This window comes from Pundamilia nyererei, unplaced genomic scaffold, assembly GCF_000239375.1.
Source record: "Pundamilia nyererei isolate P.nyererei 1_Seehausen unplaced genomic scaffold, PunNye1.0 scaffold00019, whole genome shotgun sequence".
NCBI classification, from domain to species: domain Eukaryota; kingdom Metazoa; phylum Chordata; class Actinopteri; order Cichliformes; family Cichlidae; genus Pundamilia; species Pundamilia nyererei.
Window position 1 is genome coordinate 4,317,948 of NW_005187420.1, and position 27,590 is coordinate 4,345,537.

General features: G+C 47.7%; 1 protein-coding gene across 1 annotated transcript; it reads right to left on the bottom strand.

Moving 5' to 3' along the window:
• Positions 1-69: 69 nt before the first annotated feature.
• LOC102200727 (CD81 antigen) lies at positions 70-27,590 on the bottom strand. The gene is made up of 8 exons (XM_005726415.2): positions 27,389-27,590; positions 17,297-17,411; positions 7,006-7,103; positions 5,069-5,143; positions 4,716-4,829; positions 3,291-3,386; positions 1,225-1,308; positions 70-523 (listed from the first exon to the last, which is right to left on the bottom strand). The coding sequence occupies exons 1-8, from the start codon at positions 27,452-27,454 to the stop codon at positions 461-463; spliced, it is 711 nt and encodes a 236-aa protein (XP_005726472.1). The 5' UTR covers positions 27,455-27,590; the 3' UTR covers positions 70-460.

Here is a 27,590-nt window from a genome sequence, read left to right on the forward strand (position 1 = left end):
CCGGTCATGTATGCCTTCAGTCTGGATCAATCCACAGAGTGTTTGTGAACAAAGCTCATGATAAACAACTTCCATGCTCAGGCAGACATGAAGAACTGTCCACATATATTTATATACAGTTTATACAGAAAACGTGGGGATAACATCCAGAAAAGGCCGATATGAGAGCGTGGACGTAGGCAGGACAGCAGTAAACTAATCAGATTACAGCACCTGGACCGTGTGTGACAGCATATCTACATTAAACACTGCTCTAATATGCATAACAGCATCTGTGACTAACAAAAATAACAATAAAAAATGATCTTTGACAGTGTAAGAAAAACAGGATATTGTCTTTAACAGCTGACTAAAATCCAGCAAGCAATACATGTGGCATTTCCTGGTTATAAAAAAACAAACAAACGAAGGAGAGGGCGAGGTCGTCCTCTCCTCGTTCATTGGCTGGAGCCCCGGCGCTTTAGTACACGGGGCTGTTGCGGATCCCGCAGCACAACACCATGCTGAAGATCATCTCGAAGATCTGAGGAAGAAGAGGAAGCTGTCAGGGCTGCGTCACAACATTACATCATTACAGCATCTACGATTTCCACTCGGCGACAGCATTCATGCGCTCGCGCCGCCGTCCGCCTCCTGATTATCACTGAGACTCTTTTTGACACGAGAAGGTGGGACGGTCGTCTTCGACCGAGGGAGCAGCAGCGCATCAGCTTCACTAACGCACCAGGAAAGACTCGGTTTTCTCTGCGTTTCACAGACTTCAGTGCTGTCCTACATACAGCCACAAAAACCAAAAGACTACCCAATAAAATACGATTTTTCATGCTCATGAGCTAAAAAGGGCCAATGGTGCTTGAGGAAAGGTCAGGGGTCACCTTCATCTTCAAGGGGGTCTATCCCACTCATTTCTAGCTTCATATTTGCAGCCGTGGATTCACAGTTTGTAATAATCTTTACTTTACACTGAGCTCAGTTCATCTAAAATAAGCTTCTTTTTTCAGCTCCTCCCTTTTTCAGTCAACCTTCTGATTGGCAGCCCCTCACACAGGAGGTTTAAAGAGCAAGTGGGTGGGGCTTCTACGTGGCTGAGGATGACTGTATGAGGACGTATCCTCTCTGTTACTCGTACACACACTGTATGCATGAAACAGAAACAATCGAAGCTGCCCCTCAGCCTTCAGCACATTTACGAGCAGCAGCACTGTGTGATGTTCATGTTCTCACCATAATAACGGCGACCACCAGCGCGGCGATGCCGATCAGGTAAATCTTATCGTGGAACAGCTCGTTGATTCTGTCGTGGCAGCTCTGCAAAGCAAAAACAAAACATTCAAACACGCCACCTACTGGAGATCAGAGAGAATGCATCCTGCTCTCCTGCTGCTGCTTCACATTTTTACAAACACCACGTGTCGGCATTTCTTTATTCTCTTAAACCACGATTTCATTTGAGGAATCTTTTATTTTAAGTTTTGGATAGATGGAGGAAAAACTTTATTGTTTTAATGTTTAGGAATTTCACTTCCTGTTTGTGGACCAGTCTCAGGCTGCGTTCACTCTGCAGGTCTTGATGCTCAATTCAAATTATTTGATCAAATCCGATTTTTTTTGTCTGCTCGTTCACACTACAAATAAAATGCGACAGCAAACGCGCTCTAGTGTGAACGCTCAAAGCGGCCGCGTGCGCAAAAGAAGACGTCACACACAACGCGCTCTGTTTACACCCAGACCAACAGTATGTTTGACTGATGGCCTCAATATAAAGACTTCGGACTTTACGTTAAGTTATAAAGTTATTGTGTTTTCTACAGTTGGCCTAATAATGATCCTTATTGCTGTTTTAGAGGATAGCTGCAGATTTCTGTCAGAATCTGCAGATTATACAGAACAAATAAAATGTTCACGTTTCTCCAACGTTGTTCCCAACAGTTGTACTGGATGGACAGGAAGTGTTCACGATGTCTTCTCCGGCGCTGATAATCGGCGTCTGTCTTGTGTCAGTGACGTAAAAGGCGGATTTAATGCGACGTGACCATCAAACAGCAGTCGCTTTCTGAAACATCGGATATGTATCGGACACCACATACGAAAGTGACCCAGATCGGATTTAAAAATATCGGATTTGTGCCGTTCACGCTGTCATAGCATGATCAGATAGATGGTCGCAGAGGGTCAAAAACGCCGGATTTGATGCGCTTTCGCCTGCAGAGTGAACGTTGCCATAGAGACAGCTGATCACACATCATCTGTGAGCTTCTCTCTTACAGCCACCTCAGCTCAGCTCACACACACTCATTTATTTATCAGTCATTAATATTTCAGCTCATTTATTCTGTAACACTGCTTTCATTTATTCATGCTAACGCTACTTTAGCTTCCTGCTGTGTCCACATGTTCAGCGCGTTAGGCCCCACCTCCTCCTGACGAGTTTCCTCTCACAGAAATCAGCAACAGACAAAGTAAAAAGTGCTTCTTTTAAACACTTCTGTGTTCTGGCAGCCGCGCAGCTCTGCACCGACCTCGGGTCACTTCAGTAACGCTGCCAACAAGTGCAGTTAAGCCTCGTGTGAAGCTGCAGGCTGCATACAGAACAGCCTCCTGCAGATCTTTGGACTCTGAGGCTTTTGCTGTCTCGATGTTCTCTAAATCTTTTGTCCGGCAAGTCTTTACTTACACTGCTGGCTATGTGGTAAAAAAAACGTGTGACACAAACTGAAAATGGAGAAGATGTACCTTCAAAGTAAAAGTCTCAAAAGATGTGACTTTTACTTTGAAGTGAAATGTTCTCTGTTTGTGGAGAGCAGCTGCACAGCCTCAACCACTTCCATTCATTTAACTGAAACTTAAATATACGTTTTTATCTCAGTCTAGCTCCATTCACCTCTTTTCAGTGGACTAAAAGCGCCCCCTGCTGTGCTCTCGGGTGAACTGCAACTACTTTCGATACCACGGTTTAACAGGAAGTGGAACAGCCCCCCGTGACTGCGTCAGGTTACCAAGAGCAGATTATTTTACAGCAGCACAGGAGAACCCGCCAACGCTATCAATGCACCGAGAGGCTCGTGTTCCTGATGGTGAGACAGGACGCAAACATGAATGACCCCGCCCCCTGCGTTTGCCTGGTGCAAGTATACAGCAGAGAGAAAATGTCTCACAGCAAAGTTTATGGAGCTTTTTTGACTAACTTCATGATTTCTGCAGAGAGCTAAATGATGGTCCTGCTTGTTCTCCCTGTGAGCCAGAAGCATGCGAGCAAAGATTAAACCACTGACATAAATGATTGTACTTACCGTGAATGTATTACTGGGGCAAATATTGGTAATTCCAGTTATGTCTGTGAGCTGTGTAAGGAGGTTAGTGCCTGTGCCTTTACCGCAGCAGCTCAGCTGAAACACAAAGACAACACAGTAAAGACCTGGAAACCTCCGACAAACAAGCACCACAACTGCAGTTCCTCTAATGTCCAGCAGAGGCAGCAATGAGTCCGTCCCCATAAGCCCCTTTTCCATTTGACCTACTCGGGTCGACTGGTTTTCCATTATAACCCAGTAGTACCTTGTTTGCACGCCTTTCGTCATAGCAAAGCGTCGGCGCATCTGAACGTTCCAACAAAGGTGGACATCGAAGCTAATATTTACCTGCTGCTCGGTCTGTAGGTGTTCGTCACACTCGGGGGATCACGGCGTTGTTTTGCAGCCGAGTTTCAAAAATGGCAGTTTTGATTTTTGTGAACGAGACACTCTCGTGACTCGTCGAGTGACGCTACTGACCAGCCAATCGGTTGCGTGCGGTCTGACGACATCACATTTTAGTACCTGTCTGGATCACTTAGAACCCCAGCAGGTACTAAAAGACTACCTGGTTTTTAACGGAAAACCCTGGAAAACGTGGCAAACTGTGCCAAGTCAGTCCGAGTAGGCACTCTAGGAAAAGGGGCCGCAGACTCCCGTGTTACAACTTTACAGCAGAAACAAACATGTTTACAACCTGTTACACAAACCGTTTGGTCTCTGTGGATCGTTTTCTGTACAGGGGAGGATGTTTCTATAACTCACCTGTTTAAATCCTATTAAGGTTTAAAGTTTGCACTATTAGGGGCGTGGCCTCTTTGACAGACAGGTGGATGTAGCCGCTAGGTGTAGCTGCTAGCTGCACCTTAGCTAACTGCACCGCGTTTGTGCTGTTGGAGCATTTTTAATGACATCATGTGACCAAAAACACGACTGCTGTGAGGTCAGTGTACTAACAGGCCGTCACAGAGGGCGGAGCTCCGGTTTGCTGAGTGAAGTTTGAAGATTCGGACTTAATGTTTGTGATTAGCAGGTTCGTCTTAGTGAGGGTCTCGTGTTAGCTAGCATTAGCCAATAACTCAGGGCTCCACCCTCTTGTGAAAACGCGGTGACAGACGAGACGCTCCAACAGAGGGCGTGGTGCAACCCGACGTCTACCTGCATCTCTGATTTGGAGTTTAGTTTCTGCTAATTCCAAAGTCAGCTCACCTGGTATTCCCAACCTTTATTCCCAAATTCAACACGTCCAAGTTGTACGTGACCTTCAAAGCATGCGTGTGATTATCACAGCTCTGCCGCTTTTCATGCACCGTGTTCTCAGTGTTTGCTGTACTTTAAGGTGACGAGGTTCAGGACGCCTCAGAAAAACCTTTACTTTATAAGAAAATATTCACATGATCATTTTGTTATATATCTGCGATGTACCGTCTCATGGAAGGCCTTCAGGACAAGGGTGGCGGCATTGTTCTTTTCCTGCATATTGCTTTTAGTTGCGCTGTCGTAGGCGTTGTCGTAGAAGTTTTTCATCTCCTTTGTAACCTGCAAAAGTTTAAATAAAGTTATTAGTTGTTGCCTGGTGACAGAAGCACACTAATGACTAATAACTCACACAAGGTAAAGAATATCGAGATATGAATTTTGGGTCATATCCTCAGTACAGTCTGTGGTTGCTGATTATATGAAGCATGTTTAATCCCAGGTGTCAACCAGGACCAAACGCTTCCCGATCAGAGAGCGGCATGCCCGATTTAACCTGCAGTGTCAGCGTGCACACTCACCATGTCCCTGTTCATGTAGCCCCAGATTCCAGCTGCAACCTCACAGGCGAACAGGATGACGAGGCAGGCGAAGAACTGCAGGACGGGCCAGAAACACAGCAGGTGAGCGCGAGCGTCCTTCTACCTGAGCTCCGACTCAGAGAACACGTGCAGGTAACCGTGCAGCTGCTGCGTTTATTATAACTTTATTATAATTTACAACCTTGCAATTTACACTTGTCAATGTTCACAAGTTGAACAGACGCAGGCAACGTAGAAGCACAAACTTCAGATAATATTAAATAAGACGATCTTAGCAGCAGTAAAAAGTGAACCTCTGCTGGATTATTGAAACAATAAGTGTGTATGGGCCATCGCTCACTGAACAAGCCTCTCTGCATCCACAGAGCAGATGTTATTCCCTCCATCTGATCAATCTTACTTTATCAATCCACATATTACATGAAGGCCGGTCATGATTTAATGGTGAAACACTTTAGTGCTGCTGTGAGCAAGATTCTTACGAGAGACTTTGTTTTGCTGTTGGTAAGACTCACTAACTGTTGGTTAATGGTTGTTGGGAAACTGTAGTGAGCTTTATTCCAAACTGAGCTAATGTTTGGACACGGCCAGGATATGTGTGAGTGGGTTGCTAAGTGAGTACCACAATTTCACCAACAAGTGTCGGGAGTTGGTTCATTTTAGCAACGATGTCTGGGGGTCTAAAATATCTCATGACCACCTTCCATTTAAATTCTCTCCACAGCCCAGAATTAGTCACCAGATGGGAAGAGGTGTTCGGTGAGTCTCAGAGGAGACTTGGGCCTCACCGAACACCTCTTCCCAGGTGTGCTCTGAGACTTGAGTGCCAGTCTCCGCTTCCCACCTTGCCTTAATATCCAAAGTTGCACTTGTATTGAAACTCATAAATGAGTTATAGAAATGACTGATCAGTTTTGGGGAGGAATTACTTTGAAATATTTTAGAGATATTTCCTCGACGGCTGAGGGCTCCAAACTTGCCTCCAGTCTTTATGTTTTGTCAAAAACTCTAAAACAGTCCGAAGAAGGAAGCTGAAGCCGACGTCTCAGCTGTTCAAATGAGCTCAGGTCCTCACAGCATGACGAAGTTTATGACGCCTGTTATTTGACCTGCTCTGAAGTCTTCCACAGTAGGAGAAAAACCCTGCAGGGAGGAGAGGCTTGATAACATTGAAATTTCTTTTGGAAGACCAAACGTTTGTTTGATTCTGCGCCAAATCTTTAGTGTGAGCCTCGTCCGTTCCCCGTACGCACAAGTTAGAAAAAAGCAGGGAGTCCAGTGATCTGTCACATATTGTCTTCTCAGTGTTTAGCCACTGAGTTTCAGACCGATCCCGTACAGTCAGGAGTCCCGTAGAACAGCTGACCCCCCCCCTGCAGTTTGACAGTTTTAATGTTTGAAACTTGATCCTTGGACGTTTGCCTCGCCGTATCAATTTGGAAAAAAGTTTATCTAAATTATCAAATGTACAGTTGGGAATGTTTACAGGCAGCATCTGAAAAAGGTATAAAAGTCTCGGTAACACATTCGTTCTATACTCTCCATGCGACGCAGGAGAGACGGAGGCAGGACTGTGCATCGCTCTAAATCTGTTTTTATTACTTTAAACAAGTCTGGGAATAAGGAAGGGATTTGAATTCCTAAATGCTTGATACCTTCATCAGGACGTAGCGTTTTTTCTCTGAAAATGTCCAGATTCAACTTTTTGGGATTTCCTTGCCTGGATGCTTGAGCATGTGTCCTGATATCTTACAGTTTATTTCGTGCTGTGTGGGCCTGCAGATGGAAATGAGTCGGGAGCTAAACCTGGTGCGAGGCATCTTTTCACATCATTATTCGTGCACCGTCTCACACAAAGAAGTATTAAAACTATTAGCAGGTGTGAAAGCCCACAGGGAAGCTTCAGCGTGACTCACAGTTCCCAGCAGGCACTGCGACTCCTGGATGGCGCCGTAACAGCCGAGGAAGCCGACCACCATCATCACCGCGCCGACCGCGATCAGAATGTGGACACCTAGACAGAAGCACAGACGGATGGTCGTTACGAGAGGGGTGGAAGTCATCCTGGACCACAGACTCACAACATCTCATTTTATAACACGTGTAGTGACGCGTGGCGGACAGCAGATGGCGCACTTTTGTTTTCATGCCAGGGTGGTGAGTCATGTTCCTGTTATGTTCACACTTTTCTCGGTTTCTAACACAAAGCTGCAGCTCTGTAATGTCACACGGATCCATCGTCGGGGCACCAAACAGACTTTTCCTAAAGCTTCCACAGAATTCCTGGTAAAGACGGACGATGGGAACAAAAGCGTGAACGAGCTCCAGTCTGTGAGCGTGTCTGTTATCAGTGAAGTTTTTACAGCATCAGAGAAAGTCTGCATGTTAGAATCAACATGTTAAAGCTCGTACTAAAGAACAGCATGATCCCAGTTCACAGGAGCAATTTCACTGGAAAAATCTGGAGACGCACAAATCTTCTTATTTCCTGCAGATTCTCACTTTCAGGCTTTAAGGCCAACAAATACATTTGACACCATTCAGCTCAGAATAAACACAAAGAAGAAGAAGAGACGACAGACCCTCGGAGCAGCTTCGGACACAAACAGGAAGTCGAACCCAAACAGATTCCAAATTGTCGTCCCGGCAAATGTAATCAAACACTGAGCGAGACCGCCGCAGCGGGGACGGCGGTGTCGCCATCACGGGCGACAGCAAGAAAGAAAGGCCGATAAATCAGTGACAGCAAAGTTCAAGATGACGGCCGCGGCAACAGCTCGCCTTTGTAAACACGCACAATGCTGCTTTTCACAATAAAAGCCTAAAGAACTACATTAATGTTTATTCTCAACAGCTGTGGAACCCACAGACTGTACGTAGATGATGGAGCGCCACATTTAGACCCACCTTACAGTTAATGGCATCAACGATAAATAATAAAAAACAAAACTCTGAACTAAAATGTAAAAAAAGAGAAAATTTCTGAATAATTATCTGAGCTTCAAAAATTTCCTTTGAGTTTAGTTTCAGTCGTCTCCTTCTTTATTAAAATAACACGCACGCTCAACTCGGATGCTTTTATTTGAGAGGTTCACCCCGGCCTCCTTCCTGCTTGTCAGCTCACACATTATTGAATTATTGGACCACTAACTGCTGCCCACCCCCTTTCTTTTTTTAAGCTCGGAGCCACAAAACTGCGGGTAATTTATAAATCGATATCTTGCCAAGTGCTCCCTCCATCTCTTCCATTACGGCTCTCCGGTGTCAAACTCCTGGCGGTTTGCCGCTCTTCATCCCTCGCTCTCCTGGCGCTCGGCCATCAGTCCGTCCTCTCTGCCTAATGCTTTCTCTCATTCAGAATTATGCTCTCAACCATGCATTTACTTAAATGTCTCTTCCTGTCTCTCCTTATTTAATCCTCTTATGGCTTTGCTTCCATTACAGCCTCTCTGCTCCATCCTTCAGCTGCTCCGTAGGAAGAGGAGCTGATGGAATGTGAGATCCTCGGCTTTGTGCCGAGATCTTCTCAGATGTTACAGACAAACGTCCGCAGGAAGAATCCGTGGTTTCTCGTTTTTATTTGTCTGGAGAAAACATAAAACTGCATCTGTACAGGCCCCTCGCTCCCAGCTCCACTCCTTCCTCGCCAATCAGATCGCCGTTATCCTCGATTCGGCCATCTTGGGCAGACTCCACCACCTCTGCGAGCTGCAGCAGGTGGAGAGGTGGTTGTTGAACCACTACGCCGAGCAGAACCAGAACCTGGACCAACGGAAGGACGTGGAGCCCGCCAAAGAGGGACCGCTGTCTCTAATCCCACAGGAATGACTCACGGCTGGTCAGAGTGTGAAAGCCAAACCCGACACTAGGGCTGTGCGATATGACCAAACGCTCATATCCCAACAGACATTTCTCATCCCGATAACGATATAAATCCCACAATAATGCATTTTCTGTAAATTCTGTGAATCTCGGGCAGCTCGACTGGCGTGAAGTGTTTCCAGCTGCGCGTCGTGTAGCTGGAGTCGAGTGTTTTGACCGATGCAAACGGCCGCCGTTCTCTTAGTGAGTGTTTATTACACGGCGTGCTGCAGTCTGAGGTTTATTTTTTAGCACCCGACGGCTCTTTTTGCTTCTCATCCATAAACTCTCTGCATACTCTGTCATGTGATTCTTGCGCAGGTGGTTGAAGAGGTTTGCAGTGTTTGAGTCTGTGGTGGGGGCCGGTTTCCTGCATAATTTGCATAGTATCAGTTTTCTGGTCCGTGTTTCATAACCAAACCACGTCCAGTATAGGGCTGCCACGGTTACGTCGACTATCAAAATCGTCGACGCCTAATTTAATAGTCGACGCGTCACTTGAAGCTTTGTAAGATCCTGAAAGACGCAGGAATAAGTAGGTTGTAAGAGTGTAATAACGGACTGAAACAGAAGATGGCAGCACTGCATCTACGAGGATGCCAGCTGCCGTTAAACCCCGAAGAAGAAGAAGAAGAAGAAGAAGAAGAAGCAACCTCCGGCATCGTAGCTCTGTCCAAATTCAAAGACTCCTCCCAATCCTTTCCCCAGATTTGAAGGATGGGTCTGGTGTAAAACCTTCGTGACCCTTTCCATATCCCAGGATTCATAGCGCGGCCCAGCCAATTCCCGTTTCCAACAATGGCAGCAGCGAGTTAGTTTTAAAATTACTCTTACTAATCTTTCTGGGTCACAAAATAAGCTTTTAACATATTTTCAGGCGAGAAAGTAGCTGTGCAAACATCAAATATCTGCTCGGTTTATCAAGACACCGCATATTTGCAAAAGTGCTTCGACGTTTTCGGAGACGTCTGCTACCCACCAGCTCGACAGCTGACCGGGAGCTCGAGGGTCACTGAAGGCGCCCGAGAACCGCAAACTCCCAACAAATCGTTTTCAGATCACCGCCGTCTTTCGCTACTCGGGTTAAACGTGATATATAAGTCACTTAGATAACCTAAAAATGTTATTGTTGGGCTTTTTTTAGGGTTTTATTTGTTCGTGAGTAAATCGGTTTGGCTGAGATTAAAGTTATTAGAATAAATAAAACTTTATTAATCCCCCGGGTGGTTTTCACACAGCTGAATAAATGTCAAACAGAAAAGTGTGAGACGGTCGCGAGTTTACGCCAGTGTCCTGTTATATTTTAGACAGCAAGGAGCAGACGGCCGTTATTAAACTCCACCGAGACAAGCTGGAAATTTAATTAAAACTTTGATAAACTATCATCTGCTCTTTATTTTGAGTTAGCATACACTGAAACACTTCAAGCTGTAAGCTACTGATAGCAGATACATGCTGGTTGTAATAAGCTGTTTCATGTCTAATGGATGCATCATCGACGAATCGCAAAAACAATCTGTGGCAGCCCTGGTCCAGAACCAGAACAGCCTGTGGACGCTGTCTCAGGGTGTTGGCCTTTTGGAGCTTCAGGACTTTGGTTCCTTTACATTTGTTTCGTTCCTTCATCCAGTTAAAAATGTAGCCGTGGTTCCACTTTCAGACTGATGGGTTCCTCTCCTAGTCTGAAGTCCCCCCACAGACTTCTCCTGGAAACCTTTACTTCGTCTGCTCCAACAACTTTGATTCAACAGTCCAGAAAACAGACGGTACCTTTGTGAGTCCACAGACGTCACCCTGACAGTCACTGTCTGTCAGTAGAGCCTGTAAGCTCTGCTCTTTGCCTCTGCCTCAGTCTGATTACAGCGGCACGACCGGCTTCTCCCCTGTGAGCAGGACTTGGTGGTGCTGGGTGGAGATCTGCCTCCACCCGGCTCTCTGTGGGTTAGCCTTAGATTTTTTATCATTTGTCTTTTCTGATGAGCACAGAGTCGCTGCTTCCGCCGTCGTCCGTTTGTTTCTCCGCTCGCTGCTGAAAATAACCTCGGAATTTCCCTCTGACGATCAAGCCTTTGTAACCCAACCTCCAAATATTTTACCCATGTGTGAAGTCATCTGGGGATTGTTCATCGTACGGTGGAAACCTTCCCTTCTGCTGCTTCCTGTTACTTTTTTCTTTTATTACAGCTATTGTTAATACAGTGGTCCAGCCTCGGGAGGAAACCCTGAATCCACAATGGAACAAGCGATAAAGACCTTTAAGGTGGAACTTCAAGGTTGATGCTAGAAACGCAGACATGGCGGTGCCCACACTTCCTGCCTGAACCCTTTCCCCCATAAAGACGACCTCAATGACAAATTGTGAAACCTCAGCATGCATCAATAAAGTCTTGCTTTGGCGACCATTAGAGCAGTTTGTGCGTTTTTCTCGGGGTATCTGCAGAGAGCACCCTCGCTCGCTCCTGAAGCACAGCCAGTCGTTCTGGTCTATAAGCAGCCTCAGGAGAGCGTCAAGGGTTACTGAAGCCAGTCTTCAAGAGTCTATGACAGTCGACGGCATTTTAAAATCTGTGACTGCATTAACCAGCTGCAGGCAGCGCCTTCACTCGCTCAGTGAAACCAAAATTACACAAACAGCTGCGATAAGCAGACGTGGTTTCTTTGGTTGGAAAAGGAAGTAGAACAAAAAGCCAAAAGGGGAATTTCTGATGTGATATTTGATTTCGTGTCATTTAAGAAAACTTCTGTATTCCCAAGAACAGAAATGACAAACGTTTTTAAAATCCTTTTTAAACAGCGATGACGTGATGCGTGGGCATCAGCGAGTTTCCATAAATAAATCTGCACGTCTTTGGATGTGCGTTCCCGGGAACGTTTAATCTGGAGGTTTCTGCATCAGAGCGACGAGTCTCCTGCAGATCCACCTGCAAAGGTTGGATGCTCTCTAATAAGAACTAGCCACAGTGACGCAGTCACATGACTAACCGGGTGGTGGTTTCATTTCTTTATTCCCAGTTCATGATGCACCATTTTTGTACCTTTGAGCACGAACCCAGAAAGGCACTAAAAATAAAACTACAGAGCAAAGTTAGTGGATGTGACGCAGGCTGTTGTCAGGGGAGGTTTTCAGTAAACGAATTCCCCACGTAGTGGAATATTTAACACTGATCCAATCAAATCAAATCAAATCAAATCAAATTTTGGTCCCTCCCGTGAATGTGGCCGAGGGGCGGGACTCTTTGGGACTTCCTGACACGTCGGTGTCATTTCAACTCTTGTGGGAGTCAACGTGAAACCAGGGGGCTCAGTTTACTCCTCTGGGTGCTGGAGGGGTCGCTGTCTGAGTGACTTGCTGCTGAACAGGAAACTGAGTGGAGTCAAGTGATTGAGAGCACGAGAACTTCCTGAAGCCCCAGTGTCCTCAGACATTTACTGGAGATTTAAAAAAAGAGGGTTTAGAGGCTTTTACTGTGAAAAAGGTGCATTTCAGGAAATGCTCTCCACATTTACCTGGGTACAGCTCAACTAGGCCCCGCCCTACACATTCAGCATTTTTAAATTCATAAAGTTTTCTGCAAATATGAAATGTTATGTTTAAGATTAAGGAGAATATTTGGTTCCGAGTCATAATTTAAAACTTTCGATATAAACAAACGATCTATCTGCGCGACTGTCATCAGGCATCTGTTTCCACAGGATGTAATCAGAGTACGTCAGAGTCACCTGTCGACAGGTCTTTTATCGTGTACACGCCTGGTTTCTGTGAGACTGCAGTACTCACAGAGGGCTTTCATCTTCCACATCTGTGTCTTGTAAGAGTCGCAGAGACCGAGGACGTTTGTGCTGAATGACAATCAAGGTGTGAAGATCTGCGAGAGCTTCAAAGCTCACGATGGAGTCCGTGAGAGAGAAGTTCAGACCAAAACTTCAGCCGTCCCTGACCGAACGTTCGCCACGAGCCTCTGCCGCTAACAGCATTCACTCACACTGTCATTATAATGATTATTACATCATACACGGGCCTCGCAGATGAACTAAGAGTAGGTAAGTAGCTTACTCTTGAACTGAAGCATATTCATACAGTTCTTCTACACGTGCGTCACAGCGCCATTAACGCCTCGCTCCAGAGCTCCGAGCGAGCGCCATGCTAACTTTCCATCAGCAGCAGCTGAGCTCTCAAAGACGACTTATGCAAAGAGGAATTATTCTGATCCACGTTCTTACTCTTGGACTCTTACAGAGCAGCTTTGCATGATTAACAGTTTGAAATATTCAAAATAATCCTCTGACACTGGGCCTCAGCTCATCCTCCACAACACGCCATTTTAGCTACTCCCTCTTTGAGACAACTTTCTTTTAATTGGCTATAACTCACAAAGAAAAAAGGGTGTGGCTTCTATCCCGTTTCTGTGACATCATTCAGATCCAAGAGTAGAAAAAACACTATCAGAAACTTTATGTTTAATTGGAACATCTACCACTAGAACAGGAAGTACATGACAGGAAGTCATTTCAAAATAAAATTCTCAACGTTCCACTTCGTGACAAAGACAGAAGAGCTGTTGGGGACGATCCAGTGCAAGGTTTACAAAATGAATCTACGTCTGACTCATCAGGTTACACTTCTTTAATCTTTCCAGTAAGCCTGATTTTTAAAAAAGGCATTTGTACGGTCAGATAAAATTCTTACCAACTGTGCAACAAAAGATTACCAAACCTGCAGGAAACCAAACCCCTGACTACTCATCACTGAGAAATCTGCAGTACGGCTTCAGTGGAGGAAGTGAGAAATCACTTCCTCCACTGAAGCAACATCTCCAGAATTCAAGAGAAACTCATTTTTAGAATCATGAGCACATTTCAAGGCGACTATTCAGGCGTCTGTCGCTGCTTCAGAACACAGTTTAAAGTGTGTGCATGTGTTTAATCGTGTAGAAAGGCGAGAGGAGGGTCACCGTGTCTGTGAGCGCCGGGAGAAAGGAGAGAAACAGATGTAGGGGAAAGATGGCGATCGAGCCACGGAAAAATAAGTTGAGTTGAACGCTAAACACAACCAGATGGGGACGGAAAGCAGGAGCAAGCAAAGGAGGACGGGGGAGGAGGGGTGGGGTCACTGAGGAGGAGGAGCAGGAGCGAGTGAGGAATTTTTTCCTATCCCGACAGTGTTTTTTTCCTCCCCTCCTCGGGAATGAGAGGGAGGCTTTATGTAATGCGAGGGTGCAATCATCGAGGCCGCTGCAGAGAAAGTCCCTGAGTGGATCCTCTCTAATGAGCGAAGCTTTTCCCCTTTAACAACCGCAGCCCGACGGCGCCGTCCAAACAGCCACGCCTTTATTTTCCCTGCGAGACGCTTCCTCACTTTTACTTTGCTAAATCACACCAGTTCTGCTTTTCCTGTAATGCCAGCTTTCATCTCTCTACTCCCTGCAGATGACTCACAGACGGGGGAACGACTCGGATCTCGTCACAGCCGTTTTTAAACGGGATCACGTGACGGCCTGTGTGCGCTCCATCAGCGCTGATCACAAGTAGCTGTTGGTTTGGGCGCGGCGGGCTGAGCTCTCAAAACAGCCTCTGACCTACAAGTCATGAATACCACGAGAAGTTGAGAGCGTTCAGCTTCACTTCCACCTGACTGTGTCACACGACAACCGCATTCATGCTACGAATCCCACGCTCCACCCGAGTTGCAACATGGCGCCGTTACAAAACCTATTCGTGTCGTCCTCTGATGGTTCTGTCAGACGGCAGCACGGCCCCAGGACCTGCCACGATACCTGCGCCAGCACACACCTGGTCTCCTCCTCTGGATGACCACACTCACTAAGTTACAATGAAAAGGAGGAGCTGTTGGGTTGCAAAGCAGCTTGCAGAGGAAGCAGCAGCAACTGCAGGGAAGCTGAAGCAGCTTAAAAAGTGAGCTCTGAATGCTCCACCAACAGGAGTAGCTTCCATACTGTGTGTTTGTGACAGAACTGCACAGCACGAATGGGCCCGCCTCTCTGCACTGGACTCACTGGGATGTTCAAAAACCAGTCTGGCTTTCGCTGCGTGAGCATTTTCCTGCAGCCATTAGAGAACGGAAAGCCGTGTCCATAAAGTGATGCACATCATGGTGAGCAGCAACACTCTGCCTCTCCCTGTGGTATTCAAACCATGATTGATTGGTACAAAGAGGCCTGCAGTGGGCCAAGAACCCCTCCCCCCTCCATCACTGCAGCAGCTGCAGGCGGGATCGACATGCTCTGGCTTCACAGATCAGGCACGCCAAACCCTGAATCTGTGCGACTCAGCAGGAAATAACATTCATCATATCAACTTTTTCCATCCTCCAACTGTCCAGCGTTTCCTGAGCCCGTCCCCAGCTGACGCCCGACACGATACCGTCATCGCCGCGCTGCAGCGCGTCGAGCCTTTGCCATTGCTGCTCTGCAGCAGCCCCTCTCTCATCTACAAGGCGTGGTGGCCACTCAGAGTTCAGAGCTCAGTGTTTTTATTTCCGGTGACTTAAACTCACAGCAGCAGCCTCAGAAACATGTGAGAATGCTTAGAAGCCATGCAGTCCAGATTCATGATTTCAGTCAGAGAAAACTGAGCTGCAAAAATCCACGACTGCAATTAAAGAAGCCGAACATTTGGAGGACGAGGATGTTTTAGTCGTGTGTCGGGAGGATTTAAAGTTCTGGTCAGGTTCCTTTGTTGGTTCTTGGTCCAAGAAAGAACCACAGGAGTTGATCCAGGAATCTTTGGAAGCACGTGGAGAACTCCACACAGCGGGACCCCACCGGCGTTCAAACCCAGGCCCCTCCTACCACGGCTACAACCTCATCTGGACGTTCTTCAGAACATCTGGACGTTCTTCAGAACATCTGTTGCACGGCTTTGGTCCAACGTTTTAAACCCATTCGATTTCATCTCAGCTTTAATAAGAGCGAGGAGGACAACGGTGAGCTTTCATCGCAGCGAGCTGATGTGTTTCTCTGATAGATCCACATAAACTATTTATGCCCTGATAAGTGGAACTACTTCAGTCTGTGAGGCAGATGCACGATTGATTCATTATTAATGTTAAAATAACAACGTTAAACTTTGATAGTGCCTAATAAATAGGTATAAACTAAGTGTTAGGGACATGAAGGCTTCACTCACTAATATATTTAATCATGAGCTCAATAAAACTGGCACAAAACTGACCAGGTGAGCAGGTGCTCACAGAGGACAGTCCTAACCAGCAGGGGCAGCAGCGAGTCAGTCCCCATAAACATGTTTACAGCCTGAAACAAACTGTTTGGTCTCTGTGGATCATTTCCTTCCTCATGACTTCTATAACTCACCTGTTTAAATTGTATTAAAGTTTGCATTATTAGGGGCATGGCCTCTTTGACAGATAGGTGGCTGAAGCTGCTAGCGGTTTGCTAGCTTCACCTGGACCGTGTTTGTGCTGTTGGAGCCTTTTCAATGACATCATGTGACCAATAATATGGCTGCTGTGAGGTCACTGCACGAACAGGACAATTTTGACTGGAAGTTACTGAGCTGCTAAACACCGAGGACGTTTTCACACCTGTAGTTGGTTCACTCTGGCTCGAGTCCCGTGAACTCCAAGCGAACCAAAAATGCGTCGCTACAAACCATGTGACCATGTTCAGTCTGCTCACCGGCCAGATGTGTGGAGGAGGTGGATGTAGCTCAGGAGGTAGAGCTGGTCACCTACTGATCGGGCGTTCGATCCCTGGCTCTTCCAGTCTGCATGCCCAGTATCGACCCCAAGTTGCTCTCTGATGCGTCCAGCGGAGTGTGAATGTGGTTAGACAGCACTCAGTTTAGAGTCAGTGCTGGTGTGACTGGGTGTTGTATAGAGCACTTTGAGAGTAGAAAAGCGCTTTATAAGAATCAGTCCAGTTACCATGTGTCTGGGGTGGGAGCAGCAAAAGTAAATACAGGAGGAAGAATACGGAGAATTATCCTTCATCTCAAGGCTAGCTGCTAGATAGCATCTGTAGTTCACACGGGATGTTTTTCAGCTCCAATGTCTAGCTGCATGCTACACAACCAGGTGCATCCTGGTTCAGATCGGTGCGAATCACACCTGCACCGAGCTAATGTTTCACATACATCCTATGATTGTAGCACTAAATGAATCCTTCTGCTTTCATATCTGCGGGCTGAGAATATCTAACAATGAACGACGGCAGGAAAGTCCGCTGATTTGTTTTTAACTGTTTTGACCTTTGCTGCCATGAACCAGGGCAGTGAGATTTTACCTGGACAAATAAAAGATTCATAAACAGACAGGAGCATAACGTGGTGAGCACACACGTCACATGAAGCAGACAGATGAGTACGTACTGATGTAGAAGGTGCTGGGGGCGTGGTTTCCATCATATTCGAGACCCAGCAGGGTGGAGATCTTGGGGTCGTGTCTCAACCACAGGGCCACTCCCAGGATTACACCTCCAGTAAGCTGCAACGCAGAACACGGCACATGTAGTCATCCACATGAAAGCTGTTTGTATGCATCCACACTGAAACACCAAACTCACACAGCTGCACGAATCAAGGTGGAAGAGCAACAAGTAAAGTAATGGCTTCACTTCCTGTCTGACTGCAGGTGAAGCACTAAAAGTTCTCAACACAGCATCCACTTATACTCTAACTAATTCTTTCAGGGGTGTAAAATCCACAGTAGTCTACTTAGGGGGCGTGACTTACCCCCACCTGTTGCAGGTAAAACACAGACTGTAGATATGAGGCTCAAATGAGGCTCCTCAGAGAAACTGAACCATCAAAAACAGAGAAAAGTTGAACGCATCTTCATTCAGCCCATCACCTTCTGGTGTACACTCCACCATCGGTCTGAGAAACAAGTCCACACATCTGCAACCGATCTGAAGCGACACGTTCCCCCAGTCAGAGGAAATCTCTGTGAGGGCCTGATAACAACAAGCCGGCAGCGGCTGCTGCTGCCTCAGAGGCAAAACACACGTTTCCATTTCAAATTAAACACACACACAGACGAAGACGACTGCAGGAAGAAGCACCGTCAGAGTAAAGTCAGAGTGAGGAGGAAAGTTCAATGACTGGTTTCCTTCCTGTATCCATGACAGTATGTTGGACTGATGTAATCTCCAAAATCATCCAAAAAGATCAAGTCCTGATTTCTATAAACACAGCTGTGATCTACACGAGGACAATAAGACCAATCTGCTGAAGCTGTGAAGCTGAAAAATGACGCTCATCATCTCCATTTTAAACTCAAGCTTCACTGAAACCAAAACAACCCCCATCTTCCTCCTCCTCCTCCTCCTCCATTATCGAGGTCCATTCCAGCTCTACAGCATGCTGCTGCCTAGCAACCAGATCAACACCACGACACACGCACTTGGAGCATGACTCAGGGAGGCTAAACGGTCTCTGAGCTGTTTCCTAAGAAGCACTTAACTCTTTACCCCCGACAGCAGCAACCCCACCAACAAGACCGGTTTACATAACGGGTCAGCATCAGAAGTGAGCGAGGGTGGTCTGAGGGTACGAGCACGCTGTCGTTACGGAGCGTTTTTATTCGTTTCAGCGTCAGAAGCCTGACTGAAGTTTGTTTAAAATCAGATGGGAGACGGCGGTCGGATTCGTAACTTCATTTTCCCGCTGCTGTTCCTTTTCTGATGGTGATGTGTCCTCATCTTTCACAACACGGGAGTGAAAATGTGCAGAACGTTCACATCTTACAGCCGTTTTTAGATATCGAGCAGCTGTTCGACTCATTTACTGTTTCGTGGAAACTGTCGGTGTGACGTTTGCAAAGACAGCAGACGCTCCGAATGTGGAAAAAGTTACGCATATTGATGAGAGTCGCTGGACACGCCCACCGCATCCTTTGGTTGCTAGATTACAAAAACCATCACTTCTGCACGTCTGACCCCATCACTTATCCAGGAAGTGAGGGAGAAAACAAAAACATGTCCGCCAGAGACACCAGACAGAGATCAGGTAAAGATAAACGGAGAACAGGAGCAGGCTTCAGGTTCCAGACTGAACAGGATCCAGAAAGTCCTGCTCTGCTCACGACGCGGCCTCTGACAGGATCGAAGAAAAGCGCAATTCAAGCCTCGCCCAGAATAAACCAACAGAGCCCGGTGGGCACCACGCTACGCGTAGGCGGGCTCGCCTCCACAGATTTAAAGCTGGATCAGGGAAACCCTTCAGCAGCCATGTTCACGTCTTCAGACTAGATCGCCACGCGTCCCCGTGAGGCTGACATAACGCACACCTGTCAAACTGATGATCTAACTCCTGATTGGAGGAACAGATTCTTGGCACGTTTACACAAAGCATTTTTATTCCAGTCAGGCTTTGAGTCCATGCGTCCAGGTAAATTGTGTCATAAGTCCCGCCCCTTTTGAAGCGCAGCAGATTTTCATTGATCATTTATCACCGAGCAGAGCCGGGAGAGCACAGAGGACTCGGACTGCTCAGGACGTCTTTCTTAAATTCTGACTCCTGCAGTCGTTAGTTAGTTTGACCGACAGTCCCGCCTCTTGTTGCCAAGTAACCTTTTAAGGTGTTTACTACCTTTGTCATTTAAAAGTACGAACGCAGCTTTATACTCTTGGCGAGGCGACGGGCAGTTCCAGCGATCGTCATGCGGAACGTGAGCTAAATGCACCATAATGTGGAGTCTCAACGAGCTGGATGCGGCTCAAAGGGAGCACACCGAGTGGACGTGTTTCACGGAGCGTGGCGGTGAGACGTGGACACCCTCCCACTGTGACTGCACCGAGCTTCGTCACTTTCAGGTCGACAGGGACGTGAACGGAGGGAAGCGGCGTAATCCCCGACACGTTACTGTGAAGCGACGCGTCTGCGGCCGGGATGCGTCCGTATTGGTCGCTGATTGATTTCCTCATTGTAGCCGTTTGAATCAACGCTGTGAGGATTCCTCCACCAGCTGACGCAGAGCTCATCCTCCGACTGCAGCTGTGGTGGATGGATGTGGTCTATTAATCAATTCTGCCTTCATCACTTACTGGACAGACAGAAAATCATGACCACACCTGCACTCGTCTTATATTTACTATTATTAACAACAACAACAACAACGGATTGCAATTAAGCGGTTTACAATTCCACTCTCACTCTCACACACGGGTGGAGGCAGCTACAGTTGTAGCCACAGCTGCCCTGGGGCAGACTGACAGAGGCGAGGCTGCCATATCGCACCATCGGCCCCTCTGGCCAACACCAGTAGGCGGTAGGGAAGTGTGTTGCCCGAGGACACAACGCCAGACTGTCCGAGCCGGGGATCGAACCAGCAACCTTCCGATTACAGGACGAACACCCAACTCTTTGAGCCCCTCAAGCTCCTTTTTTTATTCCTGTCTTGCTTTGCTGGGATGATGAGCTGTGGCCGATATTTGAATCACATTCATTTCATTCCTCATTAACTGGAGAACTTCCTTTGGACACGTATACGATGAACCCTCATCTTCTACACATATTTCATAAACAGACAAAATTCACCTAATGCTCAACATTTCCCGTTAGTTGACCTCAAACAACAAAACAACAGGGTTGGAACCAGCTCGACCAGGTGCTGGTGAGCACGTGAACCATGATTATGGGATCATTTCAGGACAGGTTGAAGGTAGAGGTTTGCAGCTCGATGCTCACCGAGCACTAAAATCAAAGAGAATGCAAACGTCACAGCTCAGTAAGTCGTTTGCTTTTTGGAGTCCGAGTCTCATCAGCAGAAGAAACTCTTTCCTGTTTCAAAAACGAGCTCAGGCCTCACTTTCACTGAGCAGAGCAGAGCCGCCTTCTCCTCTCTATCACGCTACACAATTGTTTAGAGAAAAAAGCAGATTGGAGGCTTTTATAAAATATGTAATTTCAGCCAGTCCTGCTGAGACATTCCACTTCCTGTTGGTCCCATTGTGCAGACACTGCAGGAGCTCTGCCAGGAAAAACACTTCGTGGGACAGATAAAATGTTAGCTGCGGAGCACTGACTCAACCGTACTTCATAATAAATAAATGATCCAGTCGGACTTCCTTCCAAAGATCAAAGTTTGCTTAAACAGATTCTTCCTGTTTGAAGCTCTGAAACGAGCAGATTTGGACTCTGTGAGCAGATCAGCCAGACTTCATCGGTCTGCAGGTTACCGTTGAACGCGGGGAGTGTGTCTGACTCTACATTCAGCTTAACTTTATTTATACAGCATCAAAGCACGACAACAGTCACGTTAAGGTGCTTTACATTGCAGGTAACTACAGTAATATCACTAAGTGATGCAGGCTGTGTCAGTATCACTGGAGCTGAACCAGATGCGTTACATAAATGAAGCCTGGAGCTGGACTCGGAGGCGACACCTACATGATCACAAACACAGCCGACTCTGAGCTCTTACCTGCAGCAGCTGACCTGGAGGAATATGGAAATGACCGACGGTTATTCATTTACATTTTAATTTGTATTTATGAGGCGATATCGTTGATGTTATCACTGGTGACCGGTCTGTGGGTTAAAGTGCTCTCGCTGGAACTCTCGCTCGTTTACACAAACAGGCCTTCACAGCAGCTGCAGAGCCACGATCACGGCTTCTCCTCTTGCATACTTGCTCCACGTTGTTGCAAAGAATAACATCTTCATTATTTTAGCTGCATAATTCAACAACACCCAAATATGCACTGCAGGAATCACATGTGGTGAAATGTGCTGGGAGACTCCTGACAGGCTAGAAAGGCTCAGGTTTGCAGGCGCACGATGATGTGCAGCTCGCTTACTCCAGCGCCGAGTTACACCACCCAGACTCCACCCACCTGTAGCTGGTGGTCAGACATGAACACCGACTGCTCCGGGCTGTTCCAGTATCAGTGAACAAGCTGAGTGGTCTACACGCCTCCATCCCACTGTGGCGAGGTCTTTATGGACAGCACTTATCAACATTTGTTTGGTTCTTTATTCGTTTCCTTAAACTTGTGCACAAACGGATTCGTAGCTTTTCTTAAATGTCAAACGCCATCAGCGCTGAAGGACAATAAAAGGCAGCGACTGGCGAACCGTTACTGGTTTGGTGCTCTGGCCAGTTGGCCTGCTGGGATTACGAAATGGCTCGCCTGTGTTTGACTAATCCCATCACAGTTTGATCAAACCCAGAGTGACTCACAGCTGCTGCCGGAGGATCCTGATGCTTTGTTGTCCAAAAACAATTAAAGGCGTTAATGACGACGGTTTCGTCTCACAGGAAATCAGCTGGGACTCGAGCTCGTCGGTGAAGACGACTCCAGTTTGAGAAACCCGGCGGGCAGACATCCCGTTTGAGCGACAGCTTGGTGACAGTGGGAAGAAACCTGCAGCAGAACCAGGCTCAGGGAGGGGCGGGGCTCATTCACCTCGAAGTAGTGGGAAGTTAATCTTAGGACCCGCCCACTTTGCTTCCATTTTTTTCACCCGCAGTTGTCTGACATCATCGACTTTCTCTGGTCACTTCCTGTGTTGACGCAGCTTGATGATAATGCCCCCAAACCTCGGTTCAGTCAACCAAGCACACCTGGCACACAGGTACACCTTAGACCTCTGAAGATCTGATCTATATCAGACATGATGCCATGTTACCTAGCAACCAGCTACCAATGGACTAAAATGACCTGGCTTTAGATTTTATGAACCTATAACACTTTATAAAAGCTTTGTTTTCATTTCATGTCATTAACATTTAATGAAACCTTCGTCATCATCATCATCGTTATGCACATGTGTGATGGCAACAGACTCCCACACCAGCTCCAGCCACACGGTTCCAGTTTATTACACTGTGTAAAAGCAGATGTGAGCAGATGTGCCAGACTGCTGTGACCCATCACCAGACACAAAGGAAGCGCGGCAGGTATCGGGATATTTAAGGAAGCCGGGTGTGGTCTGTGGCGTCATGGTGGGTGCTCTCCTATTTCAGGGGAATGCCGGGACCTGACGGGGAGCCGGAAGAGGACGGGTCAGCGGGACAAGAAGAAGAAGTCTTGTCACTAAAAGCATCCACGTGCGTTTTGTACCACGCCGCCACTTCAGGATAACTGGAATCTGCATCCATCATAGCTGCTGCTCAGCTCGTAGTTCACAGGCAGAGAAAACACGGCTGCTCCGCCCAAGTCCTCGCACTTCAGCTCGAGTTTCCCTCCCACCACTGTCTATTTCTGCCCGCCGCACAAGCGCGAGGCAGAATGTCGGGCATGCTGGGGGTGGGTTGGAGGAAGGGTGGGGGTCGGGATATGCGGCTCCTTTCCAAACCACCCCCACCCCCACATCCTGTTTGACGCAGCAAGTCACGGCGTTACTTTGGTTTGACTGTTTTTATTGTTTTCATTTCGTTTCAGCGATGATCCAGATGTTCTCCGGTCGGTTTATTTCACATGTTTGTTCCTCCCCGCCTTAAAACCAGTAACTGAGGATTAAAAAAGGAGTCACGATTAAACCCAGAGTTTAACTGTTTAACCCTGAAGAACCGTTTAAAGTTCGATTAATGGAGAAACAATCTTTACTTTTAAAGACTACGTTTAGTCAAAGGGGAGAAAAGTGAAACTGGGACATCTTACGAGCTCAAACACCTTCAAACTCAAAGCCCAGTTGGCTTCTTTCCCACGCTCTTCGTGCTACCGTGACCCGGCTGCCTGAGCACTGCACACACAAACTCAGACGTCTTTGATTTCTCTCGCTTTTTTAACCAAAATGGCGTCCTGCTCACTTCCAGCTGCTGCGAGGTCAGCTGCACTAACAGAGTGTCCGAGAACCTGAGGGAAGATCAAGCGCTTCATTTGGAAGTTGCTCAGCGCTAATGAGCAGGTATCTGTGCTAACTCAGCACGCCGCCCTGTCATCCAAACGAGGTCGCTTCTGGCGCCTGAAAACATGGCGGCAAACAGAACGCTAAGGCCGAGTCCAGAAACGCCCGCCGGGCTGTCTCTTCAGTCCAGCTTCACGCGCTCGTATTTTCCTGCCTGTTTTTCCTATCAGTCGGTCCCACATTCCTCTGCTCCGGCTACACTTTTCCTCAGAAGGTCAAAGTTCAGGGTGCGCCGCTACGATGGAGTGGTATGCCTCAGTGCTGCGCACACACTTTGTACGAGCAGCTGCGGCACACGGTGAAAGTAAGAAGGTTTGGTAACGTGTGTGTGTCCTTAAATGCGGCGCTCTGACCATCTGCTGCACGCCTCCTCGCTCCCCGTGGACTGTAGCGCACGTCGCGGCGCTCACGCGTGTGTGGTACTCGTTGGTGAGCTACTCTCTGATATTTCTGGGCAGCATTTGGCCGTGTCCCACGTGGAGACCTAAAAATGCAACCTCCCGCTAAACGAGCCGCGAGCACGCGAGCAGAGACACCCAACCGACCAAACTGACTGTTCACGAGAAACATAACGAGAAACCAGCAGCTGCTGTGACGCTCACAGACCAAAAGGGATAAAAGACTCATTCAAGCACAAAGAGAAACAGGGTTTCTGGAGCAGGCAGGAAAAAACAGATTCATGATTCAGGTTTGATCGTTTCTACCTGAAAGTCTGAAGGTGTGAGAATCATTAACACAGCTCCTCGCCAGCCGCCGGGTTTGAGAGAGGGCGTGGCAGACCAAATAAAATGTGACTATGAAGATAAGAGCTGCAGCAGGCTGCCCAGCTGATCAGAACGAGTCAAACTGATTTGTGCTCAGCATGAGAACGTTTATTTCATGCGCACAAACAAAAGGAAGCGGCCAGGTCGGCTTCGGACCATCACGCCGCTGCGCAGGCTGTGGGGTCGCGCTGATCCTTGACTTTTTCCTTTCTCAGAGCTCTCGCTGTCTGTCCTTGACAGCGAGAGCTCTGAGCCACACTGACAGAAAGAGGCTGCAGCCAACAACTCTGATGAAAAGGCAGCAGGAGGGTTTTACAGGTGAGCTGCTGGAACAGAAACGGCGTTCTTCTTCTCCCCGGCGCACAGCTGACTGCTCGGCTGTGGCCCTGCGAGTCGGGCCTTTCAGTCAGAATCAGGGGCTATTGTGGGCCGGGCTCCAGACAGGATGAGCCTGCATCATTCATCGACACCCCCACCACCACCATCACCACCACCATCATTATCACCTGTGTTTTCACTCATTTCTTGCTAATTATATTCACAGCCCGTGGAAATCCCCTTTAAACACATCTGTTAGAGTTCAGCCGCTGCATGGCGCTTGATGATTAGAGGAGCTGATAAGATAATGAAGCAGCCGCACGCTTGGTTGAATATGTTCAGGCTTCTACTCGTCCACACATGGACTGTTTATCGGACAAAACAGGAAAGATGACATTTTCCAACATTTTCCTGGGGGAGACATTAAATCCAGAGACCCCGTCTGAGACTGTGTGTGTGTGTGTGTGTGTGTATAAATGGCGTGCAAACACACACTGTCATGCTTCGAGGTGACGACTGCACACGGAGAACTTCGGGCTAAGCCCGTTGTTTCAGACGTTTCCATTGCAGGAGCACTTTAAAAGGCGCAGACTTCCTGTTAGCGCTGGAGCGTGGACACGCCAGATGTGTGAGAGCGGTGGAAGCTCACAGGCTGCTGAGCTGCAGCTGCTTCCTCAGCTCCACTAACACTGATCAGCACTTTCATGTAAAAGTTCACACATTTCTAACTCTGCAGCTTCCTGAGAAGCGCGTACAACACTTCCTGTGACTTCTATTAAAGTGGCTGAAATCGAGCGACACAGCAGACCCGAGCTAAACGTGGAGAATTATCCCAGCAGTGTGACACACAGCAGAGGCTTCAGTCACTTTATTCTTTTAGTTATCAGACATTTATTAAAGTCTTGAAGCTCGTCAAAGGGCAACTAAGGGTCCCCTGAGCGCGGCGTTTTAGTGAGAACAAACATAAAACATGAGGTGGGGGTCACGAGGAGATCATCAGCTGCACTGATTCCAGGACTCGACGCGACTTTTTTAAAACAATAAAATCTAATTTTTGCCTAAATATCTAAAAGGTTTTAGAAACTACAAACACTGTTACACTGTAACGGGATAAAAGGTTCCACACTTGCTCACATACGCGTTTGTTTACCGTAAACAGCTGATAAGAAAATAGCTGTGTAAACATGTGAAAATAAAACTGTTTCTATGACAACAGCTTATCCAACGACCTAACCGACGGTGATGATAAAGCCGCTGATTTCTAAGTAAGTTTATCATCATATAACAGCTGCAGGTCGGCCATCAAAGGAGTGTCAAACCTAAGGTCCAGGGGCCAGAATTGGCCAGGCAAACACTCTAATTTGGCCCACTGGACAGCTGTGGTAAAAGTGAAGGAGGGTTAAAGTTTGGACTTTTAACTGTAGTTTTGTTAGTGTCACAGATTTTCCTGCCGATAAAGATTTAGAGCCTTCAGCGCTCGACCGATGACACAAAGAACCAACGACCATCGCGGGATTGAGGTTTTGTTAACCCGGCTCACACAAACAGAGCCTGGCTGTGCCGAAGCGGCTTCAGAGGCTGGTGCTGTGTTTGGAGAGCGGCTACCTGCCAGCTGCTGCTCATGTGGTTTGACACTAAGAGCGCCTCGGTCAGCTTTAGGAGATGTTTGGGGGTAAAAGGCAACAACGCCGCTCGCTGACAAAGAGCGAGCTGGGAGTGGCCATCACTGATACCTGCGAGAAACGGCAGAAGCCGAGGAAGAGCCCCGCCTTCCTTATGATGCTGGATTTATTTCTGATTTAAAAACTCGCTTCTTGCTCTGGAGACGCTCCCGGTGGGACGGCTCAGACTCCTCTGTGGTGGCGTGTGGACTCCGCCCATGAAATGGTGCAGAGCCTCTGTTTGCTATGGAGGGTTGCTTCACTTTCACTTTTAGTAAGGATGTAAAACAGGGATCGTCAGCTTTCCAGGACTGCAGCTCGGCGCTCCTGGACTTTCCACAGAGCAGAGAGAAGAAACCAGGAGCAGCAGCAGGGGGAGGAGGAGGAGATGACAAACTGCCCACAAATGTTTCCACCATCCATTACCCAACAGGCTTTGACTCATCCAGTGGAAACCCCTCCACCCACCCATCCTACCCACACACGCACGCACGCACGCACGCACGCATACGGGAGGATGTAATCCACACAAAGCCGCACACCAAACACACCAAACTTCCAGCTCCGACTTTTCCTGCCACACAAACCGAGCAGTGAACATCGCCCGCGGTCACACACCTGATCTGTCCCCACCTGTGCACGTCGGCGCACAGCACCCACACTTTGCCTCGGAGGTACAATGTGGTTACGTAAGCAGAGCGCGCGCACGACTCCCCCACGACTCCCGCGCTGACGGTGATTTCCCCACCGCGAGCCCCTGCTGCCGACAATGTGCGCGCGCGTGTCCCGGAGCAGGCCTCGCGGTAAATGGGTGGGGGACGTGACGATGTCCAGCAGCTAGGGGACACACACGCGAGCGCGCTCACCCAGAAGATGAAGTTGAAGAAGAAGAGCAGGTATTTGATGCATTTGGTGCAGCCTTCCACTCCCATGATGCTCCGGGACTCGGTCTGTTCGGCGCAGAGAGGCACAGCAAGAGGAGCAGCAGAAGGACGGAGCGACGGTTCAGGAGAGAGCTCAACACTGGAATGAAGCTCGCACACCGAGGCAACACCCAACCCCTCCCTC

Bases quoted from the DNA above. Each gene is read 5' to 3' on its own strand.
- LOC102200727 (XM_005726415.2), bottom strand. From the start codon at position 27,454: ATGGGAGTGGAAGGCTGCACCAAATGCATCAAATACCTGCTCTTCTTC. The intron at 17,412-27,388 runs GTGAGCGCGCTC...TCTGCGTTGCAG, and splicing joins TCTTCAACTTCATCTTCTGG to CTTACTGGAGGTGTAATCCT. The intron at 524-1,224 runs GTGAGAACATGA...CTTCTTCCTCAG, and splicing joins TGGTGGTCGCCGTTATTATG to ATCTTCGAGATGATCTTCAG.